The 15,317-nt window shown below is 45.1% G+C and overlaps 1 protein-coding gene across 6 annotated transcripts in view; it reads left to right on the top strand.

Annotated features, from left to right (window-relative positions):
* The window catches only part of Map2k5 (mitogen-activated protein kinase kinase 5), a 230,621-nt gene that overhangs the window by 181,982 nt on the left and 33,322 nt on the right, over positions 1–15,317 (top strand). For all 6 annotated transcript variants that reach the window (XM_085689209.2, XM_048423691.3, XM_048423693.3 and 3 more), the window contains one exon: positions 14,335–14,396. In XM_085689209.2, coding sequence (XP_085545335.2) covers positions 14,335–14,396 — 62 coding nt within the window. The remainder of the gene's footprint in view (positions 1–14,334; positions 14,397–15,317) is intronic.

The raw sequence follows: 15,317 nt of genomic DNA, 5'->3' as shown, positions 1-15,317 counted from the left end.
ATGCATAAGTTTATTTTCAGTAGCCAAAAAGCAGAAACAGCACAAAAGTCTATCAGCCAGAAAGGGAAAAATGCTGGCATACAAACATTGGGATAGTGTTCAGCCACAAATGGGAACGCAGAACTGAGAAAGCTGTAGTGTAGGCGTGTCTAAAATGAAAGAGACTACACTTGAGAAGCCACGTGTCATGTGGAATCTCAGTACAAGCACTGTCTACAGCAGAGGAACCCATGGAGGGTCGAGTAGTGGGGGTGGGGGCTGGGGCTGTTACAACTACTTCTTAGAGTGAAGGAAGTGTTTGGGACATGAGTTGCGTACTTTAAAACTGAACTTTATTTTTGTGAGTTGTATTTCAGTGTTCTAAGGCCAAAGGGAAAAGAGAAGCAAGTTTCTCTGTAAGGATGTCTGTGGTCAGCGCCCCCCCCATCCCACCCCCATTTGCAGGCTGACGCCTTTCATATGCAGATGGAATGGGCCTTAGTAGAAGGAAAGAGAAGGCAACTCACATTCTGTTTTGTATAAGCATTGCTAGAAAACTAATTTGTTTATTTATCTTTGAAATGACGTCTTGCACTTGTCCCCAAGCTGGTCTCGAACTCATGGGTTCAAGTGAGTCCTGCCTTAGCCTCTCAAGTGCCAGGATTGTAGGTGCATGCCACTGTGCCCAGCTGCATATTTTAATTTATGTCAAGGGACATGTTTGAAGCCATACTCTGGGTTTGCGAGTGGGTGGTGCTTACACTGCTTTCTCATTTCAAAGAAAAGGAAGCGACAGAAGGTGAGGGGCCCATGGTTTTGAATACAGTTCTGTCTTGTGTAATGTCAAAGTTGTGGATTTTCAGCCTTGTTGGGATATTACTTTAAATAGAAATTAAGTGCATTTAAGGGATACAGCGTGACCCCTGATATATACAGACGCTGAAGCAGTTGGCCCAACCAAGCTACTGTACACATCATCTCCCATAGCAACTCACATATGTGGGGGGGGGGGGTGTCCCTGTCTCTGTAAGACCCCTTGAGATTTCCTCTTAGCAATATGAAGTATAGAATTCTTTAATGATAATAGTTAGGTAGCCATGCTACATAATAGTCTTAAGAATTTATTTAATTTACAACTGTAAATGTGTGCCCATTAATCCATGCTTCCCCTCCGTCCCCGTAACCACTCTTACTGTTTGCTGCTTGAGTTCCATGTTCCACGTTTCGATTTCATGTAGAGGTCATGTCATACAGTATTTGTCTGCCTCTATCCAGTCTGCTTCACGTGGTGGTAGGTGGCTCCCGGCCAGCCACTCTTGTCACTATAATTCAGTTTTCTTCCTTCCTTCCTTCCTTCCTTCCTTCCTTCCTTCCTTCCTTCCTTCCTTCCTTTTTTGTTTTTTATTTTTGTTTTTGAGATAGAGTTTCTCTGCTGTAGCTTTGGAGTCTGTCCTGGAACTAGTTCTTGTAGACCAGGTTGGCCTTGAACACACACAGATCCGCCTGCCTCTGCCTCCCGAGTGTTGGGATTAAAGACATGTGCCACCACTGCCCAGCGAAGTTTCCCTTTTTTAAAGGCCAAATAACATTCTCTCTCTTTCTCTCTCTCTCTCTCTCTCTCTCTCTCTCTCTCTCTCTCTCTCTCTCTCTCTCTCTGTGTGTGTGTGTGTGTGTGTGTGTGTCGCTTTCTTTATCACTCATATACTAGGTGGCATTAGTTTGTTTCTGTGTCTGGCTGTTGTGCACAGTGCTGAAGGTGGAATGCCAGCCTCTCTTTGAGATAAAGAACTTTCCATCTGGATGTATACCTAGAAGTAGTGTTGTTGGCTGCTGTGGGGGTCCTGCTCCTCGTTCACCGAGGGACTTCGACTTGTCCCCAGTGACTGCTTTCCATTCTCTCTCATAATGTCTGAGAGGTTCCTTTTCTCCATATTCTTGGTAACAATTATATTCTGATGTTTGGGCTCTAGCCATTCCTGACAGATTCAAGGTGGTAAGGCACTGTAGCCTCTCTGTATATCTCAGGCTGTCCTGGAACCCATTGAGTAGCCCAGGCTAGCCTCAAACTCATAATCTCCCTGCCTCTGCCTCCAGAATGATAGGATTATAGCTTGTGCCACCACTGTGCTTTTGATTTTTTTTGAAAAATCATACTTTAAAAAACATACACAAGTGCCATTGTATATTCCCGTTGGCTCAAGAGTTCATTTTCATGGGTTAGGGATTAGCTCAATGGTAGAATGCATCAAGCATGAGGTACTGGGTTTGATCCTCAGCGCCACCAACACCAACACCATCACCATCACCAACACACCACCACCATCATCACCATCACCACCAACACCATCACCACCACCACCATCACCACTATCACCACCACCTCCACCACCACTACCACACTACCATCACCATACACACACACATGCAATTTTTTAAGAGTTAGTTTTACAATACCTTTAAATCCCACTTTTATGTTACTTAGAAACCCACCCTAGCTAACGGGACCATGCAGCTACTCTAAGATGAGCTATTGAATGGCTTAGCTCTCTGCCCCTTGCTCCACAGCATCTGGGTGCAGGAGATCCATAAATTATGATTCTTAAAACCTTGACTGTTGGTGCTGGAGAGATGGTTCTGTGGTCAAGGGTGCTAACTGCTCTTGCAGAGGACCCAGCTCAGTTCCCAGCACCCACATTAGGTGGCTTAAAAACCACCTACAATCCCTTCTAGGAGATCCAATGTCCCCTGATTTATGTGGATACATGGTGCATATAAACCCATGCACATACACACATGTACAGATGTCATGTGTACACATGTACTCCTCTCAACCCTGGAGACCAAGGTCATCCTCAGCTGCATAGTGATTTCAAGGCCATTTATCTCCTGATATTTAAGCTACATGGGACTCCATCTCAAAAAAGAAAGAACAAGATAGACAATTCAGCTTTGTTTGTCATCTCTATGATGATTTCAGGTCTTTAAATACTGTAGTCTGTGGCTTGGATATAATTTGGTGGTTAAAGCTAAAGGCTTGGCTCTTAAATTTCTGCTGTCTTTGGGGCAGGAGGGAGAGGAAAGGGGAAGGAAGAAAAAGGAAACAAAGTCACTCTCTGCAGAATGAATCATTCCTGATGATGGTAACTAAGACGGTTCTGGGCTCTAAGAGAGAAGAGTGTTAGGGGAAAAGTTAGTAAGACTGACCACCCAAAAGTACCCCTCCAAATTCCAAAAGTGCAGGAAGCAGCGTTAGCTGACTGCGGGAGGAACAGCATCCTGCTGTCTTGTCCTATGTTTTGAAGCAAGCAAGGAGGGAAAAGAATGGTGTCCGCCTTCCCTGCCAGCGGCATGCGAAAGGTCCTTGCACCTCCCACAGCACATGGCCACACATGTTCCAAAGCAAAGCAGATCCCTGGCCTGAGCCCTCACTCAGCTGGGTCAGTGCTTTTGACCGTGTGTCAGCACCCACCCCTCCCTGGCAAATGAGAAACTGTGAGATGAGGTTTATCTCTGGTGTTTGCAGCTCCTGTGGACTGATGGCAGAGGTCTCAGAAACTGGGAGAGCCCGTGCACCTGGAGGCACACCGTGGTCCCAACCTCCAACCCTGTATTAGCTAGGCCATGTCTCACAGTGATGGAATATATAACACTGGAAGCCTAAAACCCGATATTCATCCTTTATGTGAGGCAGTCTTTGGAGACCTATACCTCCTTTGAAAAGTCCAGTGTGTTTAAATTAATGCAGTTTGGTTGGTTTGAAGATTGCAAATAGGTTAAGGCTAGATTCCGTTAGTAATTACTTCCTTCTATTGACAATAACTGTTTCTTTAGAAATGACATTAACATTCTACAAAAACACAGCAGTAATCCAAAAGTTAATGTTCTGTTCACTTATAATTATATTTAATTCATATTTATGAGTTCATGGGAGGGAGGAATAAGAAAGAAATGAGTTAAAAATGTCACAAGAAAAACAATATAAAAGAAATTTTTTTTCCTCTGTTAGTCTGAAAGATGTTCAAAGTCACTTGGAGAAAGAAAAAATAATTTTTAAAACACAGTTATGTAAAATCATGTTTTACTAACTAAAGCTGAAAATCTGTGTTTTTTATAAAATCCCAGTGGTACTGAACAAATTCAGTGGAGATTTTTCTCCACATCTTTCTTTTCCAATAACCAAAATACTAACATATTTATCACTGTGATTTTGATTGCAGCAAGTCAGATTTGTGAGGGAGGATCCGCATCTTCAGGCCAAACAGAATACGTAGCTTTGTGTTGTTTCTTTGAATTGTCCACGAAGCCTGATGTATTATTAATGAATTAATTTCGTGGCAGCAGAGGTCTGTGAATAGCATCGTGTGAATGGGCAGTTTCCCGGTGGGGCCACTTTTGGCTGCTGCCATTTAACATGTGTTGCGCTATTGTGAAGTCTTACCCAGCCGTAGGACGGCGCTCATTTAATCCACCATGATGGGACCCTCACACCCTGAACCCACGCTGGTTGCCAGGGTCAGTTGCTGTAATGGTTCTGCCTGCTGTTACTTTTCCCTAAACCAGGGAAGATGGTTGTGCGAGAAATGAAATGTCCTCAAAAGAGACCACACACTGGTCAGCTTGGTGTTGGCCTTTGTGCCAGGATGGAGGCGCTGTCTTCCTTCCTCCTGGAAATGGAAGCGTCTGGGCCCCCGAGACCCCTGATGTTCTGAGGTCCAGAGTAGCAGATGGCATTATGATTTTCCAAATCCTGGTGAACATTCTAACCAAACTTGTTCATTTCACACTGTGTAGTTTTGTTCTGTTTTGTTTCATATCTCCTCCCGCCCTTTGTTCCTCTCATATTAACTAATTTTAAACTGATGGAGTATCTCCTTCCGCCAGATTTAAATTCCCTCTCTGTTCATTATTCTGTGGAGCCAAGTGCAGCAGTTTCACATGCAGTCCCAAGCTTGCGATTGCAGCTGATGGGCCTTTGGGTTTGGTTAAAACCGTGAGCAGATGCCACCCAAGCTCCTTCACCACAAGTCCCTCAAGTTCTGCCTTTCCCCTTATCCATAGTCTGCAGTGCAGGTGGCAAGTGGCAGTAATTATCCCAACACTCGAGTGAGCATTCAGGAGGACACACCGTGTGGCGACACGAACTCCGGGTTTACAGTGAATTCTCAGAGTCTGACTTGATGGTGTTCTGGCTTGTTGGGTTTTCAGGACACTGGGCCTGCCAGGTTCTTGTAGTTGAGCAGTGCATGGATGGATCGGGTGCCTTTGTGCATCTGAGGGCTGTGCAAAGAGGGCTTGGTCCTCCATTTCGGAACTCATGGAGACTTGCTCTTCTCTCCTTTTGCTTACATAGTTTGTGATACAGCTTTCGTCTAAGGCAGCTTTTAATCAGCTCCTCTACAATCAGAACCTGGTGAAATGCCAGTTGCGTATATTAGCATGATAATGTGGGTCCTGGCTCCAACATGTGTAGCCGGACTTTTCCTGAGGAAAAGAAGCGTGACCTTACCAGCGTATGGATTTCAAACACTATATAGGGACAAGGTAAAACCACAGGTAGGAGTCGCTGAATAATTACCTCTAGAGCAGCCTGAGCAGGAGACTTCCCACGAGAGTGAGCTCATTTAATGGTCCCTAAAACTCAATCTTGTGCATGTCAGTGGTCACGCTTGATTATCTGCAGCAGTGTTTCTATGAAATGCACTGGGAAGCCGCAGAGAGTGAGGACAGTAGCGGGTTAGACGTTCGTAAATGAAATCCCATCGCTATGAGACAACGTGTGCTTTTGGAGGCTGTGTCTGAGCTGCGGGGGGGGGGGGGGGGAGGCGGGTATTCTGTTCACACGGGTACCTCTAAATAAGGCCACTTCCTGTAGCTTGTGAGCAGCAAAAGACCCAAAATAAAAACAGAAAAGATGCTCACGGGCTTTGGGAAGGGAGCCACCTCAGATATGGTTTAGAAAATGAACCCACTTTTCGGGTCTCTTTTCAAAGAATTTTCTAAAACACCCGGTCTTTGCTGTGTTTAGGAAGTCTCTATGTGTATCTTTTAAATGGCAGCAAAATAAATAGACTAACTGATCTGGTTCCTTGTGAACCAGATTGATGGAAGCAAGTTTCTGTTTTCACCATAATCTTGAGGAACTTCTAAAGTGTATGTATGTGGCTGAAGAAATTCTGTGACATCAGTTTCAATTACCTAAGATGCATTCCTTTAGACCTGTTCGTTTGTATGGCCTGAGTTTTCATAAGCCATCTGGTGGTGGTGTTCTCTTGACTAACAGCTGGTTCCCTTGACTGAAGGGTTTATAGGCTGGGTGGAGGTTTCGGTAGTGAGAATTCAGGCTTTCAGCCCCTGGTTCCAGGTCCATCTGAGACAAGTTAAATGAAATGCTACTGTCAAGCCAGACCCAGCAGACAGAACTTCACACCAAATGCCCACACGTGTAATCTGTCACATCTGGCAATCCCAGACATGGGGTGACCCAGGGTGGAAATTGAATCATCCTTCACTCTCTCCACTCAGGCCCGATGTGGAGTGGGGTGGGTAGAGGAGGGCTCTGGACCCCAGCTGAGCCTTCAGAAGCATCTTTGCTGATGTCTTCACAAACCTTGGTAATGTAGAGCCTCATTCCCGCCCCGGTACTGGCCTTGAAGCACTCCCAGGATTGGGCACATTCATCTCAGCGTGGAATAAAGGGTGTGCTTCAGGTCATGAGGTGGCATACCCTAAATAAACTCTACATCTAACAGTTGGACCTTGGAGTTGTGCTGATCTGCTGAGGCATGGCTGGTGTGTAGCATGGTAGCTAACCAGCCCAGGACACCTGTGCCCCTCTTCCTCCATGTCTCCTCCCTTTCCTGGGAAAGCCATGATAGGAAGAAGTGTATAGATATGAACCTGAAGGGCTTTTGAAATATTAAAATGTTCTCATTTCTCATAATCCTCCGTAACAGTCTTTTTTATATATGTGTATATGTGAACATGTATGTGTGTATTTATGTAAGGTATATGTGTACATGTATGTGAATGCACAAACCTTTGTAAGCACAGCAACCAGAAGAGGTCACTTAGTGCCCTGGTCATTCTTTATTCCCTTATGACAGGGTCACTCACTGAGCCCAGAGGGAGACTGATGGCCAGCAAGCCCCAGTGATCCTCTTGCCCCAGCACCATTACCAAACATACATAGTGCTGTGGATGCAGCTACATATGACCACATCCTACTTTTTGTGCAGTAGGACCACGCATTTGCACGGCAAACCCTCTTATCCACTGAGCTTATCCACCCAAGACCCCAGTTACTCACTGTACAGGAAGCTTTTGGTTTATAGACCAGCTTTTGTCTATACACATATTTAACAAAAAGGAGGGGGTCTGATTTTCTTCTCTTTTGCTGTTGGAGGATCTCTGTATTCCAGGTTGATCTTGAACTTCCTAAGAAGCCAAGGATAACCTTGCGCTTCTGATCCTCCTGCCCTCACCTTCCAAGAGCTAGGATTTCAGGCATGTACCACCACACCCAGTTGTTCGTGATGCGGTGGATATAATCAGGGCTTAAATATACTCGGCAAACACTGTACCAGCTGGGTTACATCCCTGGCCCTGGATTTTTGTTTTTAAACCAACTAGGTTTCCTCCCCAGGAGAGCATAGATTGTCCTGTGCGTTCTACCAGTCGTGGCACAGAGGTGGCCACCATAAGGAATGAACAGACAGCAAAATGCTATTGTGCCTGACCTGAAGCCACTGGAATTACAAATAACCTTTGACCCAGCATCATGTGTAAAAATGGAGCGACCTAAGAGAGCTGTGATAATTAGTGTGAGCCACAGGACCTAACACCAGCTCTGTGTGGGCCAAGCCACAGGAGCATCAGACTTGAGTGAAAAGACTCACCCCTAAATGTGGGACATGATTCAGTGTTGGCTTCATGTGATTCTCTGATGTTAACTGCTTACTGACTTGGTGCTGTAGCAACAGTATAGCTCAAAATGGCCTATTTTAAAATTTAGGAAGCAGACCAACCTGGTGACACACATGTTTAGTTTGAGGCCAGACTGTTCTAAATAATGAGTTCCAGAACAACCAGGGCTCTTCGGAGAGACAATGTCTCAAAATAAAATAAAATACAAAACAGCTTAGAAAGCTCACTCTTTTGTGTATGTGTAAGGAGAGGTGGATACAGGCACATGTGTGTAAGGTGTACGCATGGGGCAGGATGCGTCCTCTATCACCCACCTCCTGACTCCTTTGAGGCAGGGTCTCTCACTGAGCCTGGCGCTCACATTTTTCAGCTAGGCTGACAGCAGCCAGCTCTGATGATCTCCCCGTGTCTCTTCCCCTAGTGCTTGGGTTACAGGTGTTTGCGGGACCACACCCATGGGTGCTGGGGTCTGAACTCCAGTCCTCATCCTTGTGGACCACTGAGCCATCATCTCTCCAGCCCGTCCCTCCTTGGGAGACTTTACTACCTTTTATTTCCCACTGGCCTCGGAACTCACAAATAAAGTCAGTGTCCCTGCAGTTGTTTAGTGATCCCTCTGTCTTCCGTATGGCACCAAAATAAAACCTTTGTTTGGAAGGCTAGCTGTTTCTGTACAAATAGAAATGTTCAGGGTGCTCATACCGCCACGTGCTTACTGACAGGGAGGGAGGGAGGGAAGGAGGGAGGCAGGCAGGCAGGCAGGCCATTGAAGAGGAGAGGCTCACACCTGCCATTCTTTGGTGTCAGTGTCAGTTGCCCCCAGTGCTGGGCTCACTGACTCTGGTGTAGTAGGTGCTCGCTTGAGAAAATTATCGTATGACTTGAAAAAATATTGTAATTTCCCGTTTGGGGTGGCACTTCGTGTCTATGCCTAGCGGAGTGTGAATGGACCACCACACTGTTGTAGAAGTCCATTGCCTAATTCTGCATGAATAGAAAACTGAAGTCCTTAAACATATTTCCTAAAGAAAGGTTCTTTATCTTTTGCCAGTTGTGACAAAGCAGAATTCTAAAAATGTGAGCTTCCTAGGAATTTTTTAATAGCTTTTTCTCTTTACGTATTCTCACTTAATATCACTTGAGATCACATGCAGTTGGATATGATAGACATACCTACTTCCTCACTTACAGTTCTCATAAGCCTAACACAGTATGGCAACCAGGAAGCCAACAAGGGCACAGATCTGGGCACTCACTTTATTCAGATTTTACAATATAGCATGTGGTTATTGGTGGGGTTAGGTGTAGAGGGGTTAGAGGTGAACATTAATGGCACAGAACTTTTCGAAGATTTATTTTTATTTTTTAAATTATATGCATTGTACATGTCTGCATAGAGATTTGTGCATGTGTGTGTAAGTGCCCATGGAATACAGAAGAGGGAGTCAGGTCTGCTGGAATTGGGGTTACAGTGCTGGGAACCAAACCTCTGGAAAAGCATCCCTATGCCCTTACAGGCAGAGGCATCTTTCCAGTCTCATAGGGATCGTTTTAAAGCCAAGAAACGTGGTTTTTAAACAGAACCTCTCTTTCATGAAAGTGACCTCTGTTTTAAGTCAGTTGTTTCTAAAGCTCTTTCTCAGTTATTTGGAGGGCCCCTTTCCTGCCACTGTGCTCACAAATGTGCTCGTCGGGAGACTTGCTCTGTGTGTGAGCTGGCAGCAGCTGTCTGGGACTGGATGTCTAAGCTTCTTCCTTCTTCTACCTCTGTGAGTGTGCAGGTACACACACACACACACACACACACAGAGAGAGAGAGAGAGAGAGAGAGAGAGAGAGAGAGAGAGAGAGAGAGGAGGAAGAGAGAGAGAGAGAGAAAGAGAGAGAGAGAGAGAGAGGTTTTCTTGCTTTTCTGCTGCTTGCCTTTTTTTATGCCTGAGTACCTTGCTGACAAGTGCTAATAACAGAATACCCAGAGAGAGAGTCCAGTTGAAGTTGGCACACATTAAACATTCCGGACTTGTCCCTTTGCTCAGAGATTGTGCATAATTAATAATTAAACAGTTTCGGTTGTAATGGGTTGACCTCGCTGAACTGTTCATTACTCACAAGGCAAAGGCATCATTCAAACTTTTTTCCCAGTGTCCTTCGCTGTTCTCTGGTGTGCGGCCTGCCTGTGTTCAGTTGTTTGGCAGAAGGAACTTACCAGATAGTCATGAAACCTCTGAAACTGCAGACTGTCCCCTGCATGCCCAGAGCTGGTTACCAAAATGCTTCATGGTGGCTGCTCGGCGGCAGGATCCAGCTTGTGTTTCTTAGCAGGATTCTGAAGTTGTTTGGGAATTCAAATCTCAGGTTAAAGCTTTTGGCTGAGGTTGTGCCTGTTCATGTGGTCTAGACCTTTGTGCTTAGATGTTTACAGAAAGCGTCTAAACAGGAAAGCCCTGAAGGTGACACCAGTCCCCAGGACCTAAAGGCTTGTATTACCCATTCCTCCCAATGTCCACCACCAGCACTGCTGAGGTAGTAGTTTACCGGCTTCTTCAGTCAACATGCATATTTTCCAATCCTTTTCTCCCTCTTGCCTGAGCCCAGTTCACATGGCATCTCCTTTACTGGAGTCTCTGAATCACTCAAGATGGGTCTCAGTCCCTCCAATCCTCCTCCCCCGCCCCCCTCATCATCCCATGATGGGAAGCTTCCCCTTCTGGTACACCCTAGGAAAGCCAGAACCCAAATTTAATGTGTGCCTGACCTCCCTCCTTCCCTAAAATTTGAACAAAATAACAAAATAGGCAGATTCTTGGAGGTCTTTCTCATCATGAGCTACACTAACTTCTAATTTTATTTTCTTTAAAAAAAGAAAAAAAAATAGCCAGGCAGTGGTGGTGCACACCTTTAATCTCAGCACTCAGGAGGCAGAGGCAGGCAATCTCCTGAGTTTGATCACAATGTAGCCTTGTCTACACAGTAAGTTCCAGGATGGTCAGAACTGCACACAAAAAGGCTGTCTCAGAAAGAGAGAGAGAGAGAGAGAGAGAGAGAGAGAGAGAGAGAGAGAGGAAGGAAAGAGAGAGAGAAAGAGAGAGAGGAAGGAAGGAAGAGAGAGAGAGAGAGAGAGAGAGAAAGAAAGAAAGAAAGAAAGAAAGAGAGAAAGAGAGAAAGAGAGAAAGAGAGAAAGAAAGAAAGAAAAATGTGCTTAAAAACATCTCGGCAGCAGCACGAATATTCTCCGGCTGTCTGCTTTCTTGGTGTGTTAGCAGCCTGCTTTGTGGACTACAAAGCTTTCGGGGGGCGGGGGGGGCTTTGCCTCTGTTTACCTGTGTGGTTTCCTCCACCCACCTTTTAGTCAGCCCTCCGCTTCTCAGAACAGCCTTCCTTGAGGCAGGCATGAGACGAGGATTTTAAAACGAAAGAGAAATATCTGGCTGCATGCACATGAGATGAGACTGGCCCCCACACATCGATGATGAGTGATTTCTTCCAGGCCCCACTGAGATGAGAATCTGCCCTCTGTGGCTCTCCAAATTCTACACAGGCTGGTGTTTCCAAAGTAAAATAAATTATTCACGGCTACCACCCAGTGTTCCTTAGTTTTATAATATGAGGGATGTAACAGGCTATAATATTAGGTCTTAAATAAAATTAAGCATCCATACAAGGTGCTGCATGTCATATTTCCTTTCCGCTGGGTTAAAAAGACCCCTTCATTTCAACAAAGCTGCCCAGCCTCCGATTCATCAATGACTTTCTGCATCCCACCTTGAAGTGAAGGCTGTATTAGCATCATATCTTATACAGGAGCTTTGCAGAAATCCAGACCAGTTTAACCATCTTGGTAAATATTCAGTCACATTAAGATTAAGCTTTTTTCCCTAAATACTGCATTCAAAAGCAGCTATGGACAGTGTTTGGTAGTGCACCCCTTTAGTGCCAGCACTCAGGAGGCAGAGGCAGGTGAACTCTGTGAGTTCAGGGCCAGCCAGGGATGTAGAATATAACTCTGTCTCAAAAAATAATAAGTGAATAAATTAATAAAGCAACTATCACTCAGATAGTTGGAGTACCACACACACCCGGGAAAGAAAAGATTCATGAAGGGACAATTAGAGGCATTTCTTCATGTTTCAGGGTCCTTTATTTATTTATTTATTTATTTATTTATTTATTTATTTGCATTTTCAACTTTTAACCGCCTTCTCAGTCATGGTTGTTGAAGACACTAACGTGTCTAACATTTCTGGGTTTTCTTTGTCTTTTTTCCGAGACAGGGTCTCACTATGTAGCTTTGGCTGTCTGGGAAACCACTCTGTAGACTAACTTGGCCTTAAACACAAGAGGTCCATCTGCCTGCTGAGCACTGGGACTGAAAGTGTGTACCAGCCACCATGGCTAGCTAAAATGTTATTTCTTGACCCGGGCGAGCGAGATCTCACACACACACACACACACACACACACACACGATGACTTTCCTCAGAACAGACCAGGTCTGAAATGGTGCCTGGTTTTGTTTTTGCTTTTCCAACCAATGGGAGTCTGTGGCCTTTTTGCAGTATGTTGCTGAGGCTGGTCTGCTCTTGTGGGTCTCCCGCCTTTGAGCAGCCACTTCACCCTGTTCTGTGTACTGCCCTTGAGTGCCGAAAGTGTCGCTTTGAACCTGAGCTTTTATTCACACCCCTTTCCCTTTGTTTTCTCTCCTCCTGGAAGGCTTTCTCTACTGAGGACAATTTCAGGTTTGGAATTGCAGCCATCCTCTCCCTCTCCGGCTTCCACTGGATGAATCAGTTCAGAGGGTGCACTCACAAAAGCCGAAGTATATCTTGTTCATCTTTGCACGCGCACACACACACACACACACACAAAACATACACTTTTTTTTTTTTTTTGGCTGCCTTGGCCCCCTCAGTTCCTTTTGATTTAATTGTATTTTCCAGCAGTTTCCAAATTGTTTGAATCGGAAACAAAGCCTTAATAAGAGTTCTAGTTAATTTTCTGTCTTGTAATTACCGATCTCATTTTTCTGATAATTGGCCACAGCAATTATATGTATATTTACTAATCACATAGGAGGCTGTGCGGTTGTGTCTATCTGCCACCATTGATAATGACACGCATAGTGCAGAGGTGCTTTTATCTTCTTCTCCTTTCCACTACATCAAAGCTATTTCCTCTCGTTCTCCATAATGAATACATGCATGCATTTGACACAGTTGTGTGCTAGAGAAATTGTTTGGCTCCCACCAAATGCTGCATGCTCTGAGTTCCTAGCCTGCAGCGCTGGAAGGTTGTGTGTAATGATATATTGCTCATCCAAATGGCCAAAGCACTCCAAAGCACAGTGAGATTAAAATAAGTCATTCCTTTGTTAATTTAAATAGGTGCATGTATCATACTTTGCAGGGCACTTTGTGTAGGGATGTCAGGGAGGGGAAAAAGGCGCCGAAAGGTATTTTTAATAGCAAATGAGAATAGATGAGAATGGAGTCATTTGCAGCTGCCTACTTTATGTGGCTCTCTTGTTCCAACTGTAGGCCTAATGAGATGACTGGTGAAGTACTCTGCAGTGTAATTTCATTACATCCTGAGCTGCCACGCTATAAACACAGCGGCGCTCTCTGTCACTCGTGGAAAAACTCCTAAATTCTTAAAGCCTTCCTCTGCGAATGGCAATGGGGTTCTCTCCCTGGGTCACGAAGCCCGGTCATTTGTTGCCATGTAGTTTTCTGCTCTTTCTGATCTGAGTTGCTGCCACCGCCACTACTGGTTTTTGGTTTTTGTTTTCGGGGTTTTTTTCTTGGTCTGGTTACAGAAGTGGGACTTTCCCATTATGTCCCTAATTCCTGGGCTTCCTAGCACAACAGTCGGCCCAGACTGGCAGAAAAGCTGAAATCCCTTCTCAGGGAAACATCTCACCCTCCAAAGTGTCTTCCTCTTAAATTAAAAAACACAAAAGCCAGATGCAGATATGCAGCAAGGGGCAAGCAGTTAAAAGCAGTTAGATATACAAATAAAATGTAAATAACAGGAAGTGTAAATAAATAGCAAATCCAGGAAAAGAAACAAAGGTCAAAACAAGAATAATTTTCCCAGCTCTTTTGTTAATTACAAGACCATTTGTGTGTTACTTAAGTAATCATTAATTTCTCATTTACACTTTCCCTACCTTCCCTTCTACCCCGTGGCTATCATTGTCCTTTTTTCACCTCCCCTCCCTTTCTGCTCTCGCGTTTCTCACCATTGTAAAATGTGTGTGGCTTAAAATTTGGCATCTTTACTTCACCGTGTGGAGGAGGGTTCGGCCAGTCCTTTTAATTGGATGAGGCCTTCCGCCATTGCAGCTCCTCTGTGAGGTGCGGGTGGAGGGTGGAAAAGGAAGAAAGAAGAAAACAATGTTGTGACTTTGGGTGACTTGTGTCCTCCTCCCTCCCAGGATTCACCAGTCCTTCCGCTTGGAGAGTTCTCGGAGCCGTTCGTACATTTCATCACTCAGTGGTGAGTCCCCGTTTGCAAACCCGTCATGCCCTCAATGTAAATGATACATGCCATTAACTCCGAGGCTCTCTGAGACCTTGTGACTCTCCCCGCTTCCTTTTGGAGATGGGAGGGACTTCTGGGCCTTGGGCAGCTGGGGCAACAAAGCCAAGAAATTGTTTAAATTATGTAAATGTTATTTACACAAGGATTGAATTTCAGAGCCTCCCCCACCCCACTTAATAAACTATTGGGAAAAGGATTCCTCCCATACGTGTACTGTTGCCATCCTCGTTGATTTTTCTTCCCAAAATATACATAATTTTCTAGCCCCTGTTGATTGACCTATGAAGCTTTCATTTAATGTAACCTCATTACCCGTAAAACTGCCTGTTACTTAGCAAAAGCACCACTTACTAATTCACCTGATTCTCAGTAAATAACTTGTCCTTGGGTATTTTTAAACACCTAGGGTCACGTCTCACAGAGACCTGTGTTGAGCCCACTCCAACCCTCGAGGGCCTGAGAGGAAATCCAGGGTTTTGTACAAGGGGTCCTTGGAGCCTCCTAGCAAGACCTTATCCTTTACCCTGAAGAAACAGTTTTCAACCCAGAGTTCTTTTCCAGCCTTCTGCCTTTTTCCTCCCGACAGGACACATCTTTCTTTTATTAGCCCTTGCGCCATTGCCCCAATCCTGCTGGACTTCTTTGGTGTGGCCTCGGGAGGCCAGTAGCTCCACTGCCCTCAGGCTCACCCCAGCGTGGGGAATTACCCCAGAGACAGGAGACCATTCAGGGCACTGGAATGGTGACCTCCAGGGCAGGAGGCAGAACAGACCAAACATTTTGAAACTCCTTCATAACTCCCTGGCTCCTCTCCCTCCTTCATCCTTCCTGCAAGGTGCACAGGCAGCCCCTGCCAGGAGAAGCCATTCTCTGGGG

Source organism: Myodes glareolus, chromosome 4, assembly GCF_982192425.1.
Source record: "Myodes glareolus chromosome 4, mMyoGla1.1, whole genome shotgun sequence".
In the NCBI taxonomy this organism is placed as follows: domain Eukaryota; kingdom Metazoa; phylum Chordata; class Mammalia; order Rodentia; family Cricetidae; genus Myodes; species Myodes glareolus.
This window is presented reverse-complemented; position numbering and strand designations above follow the sequence as displayed.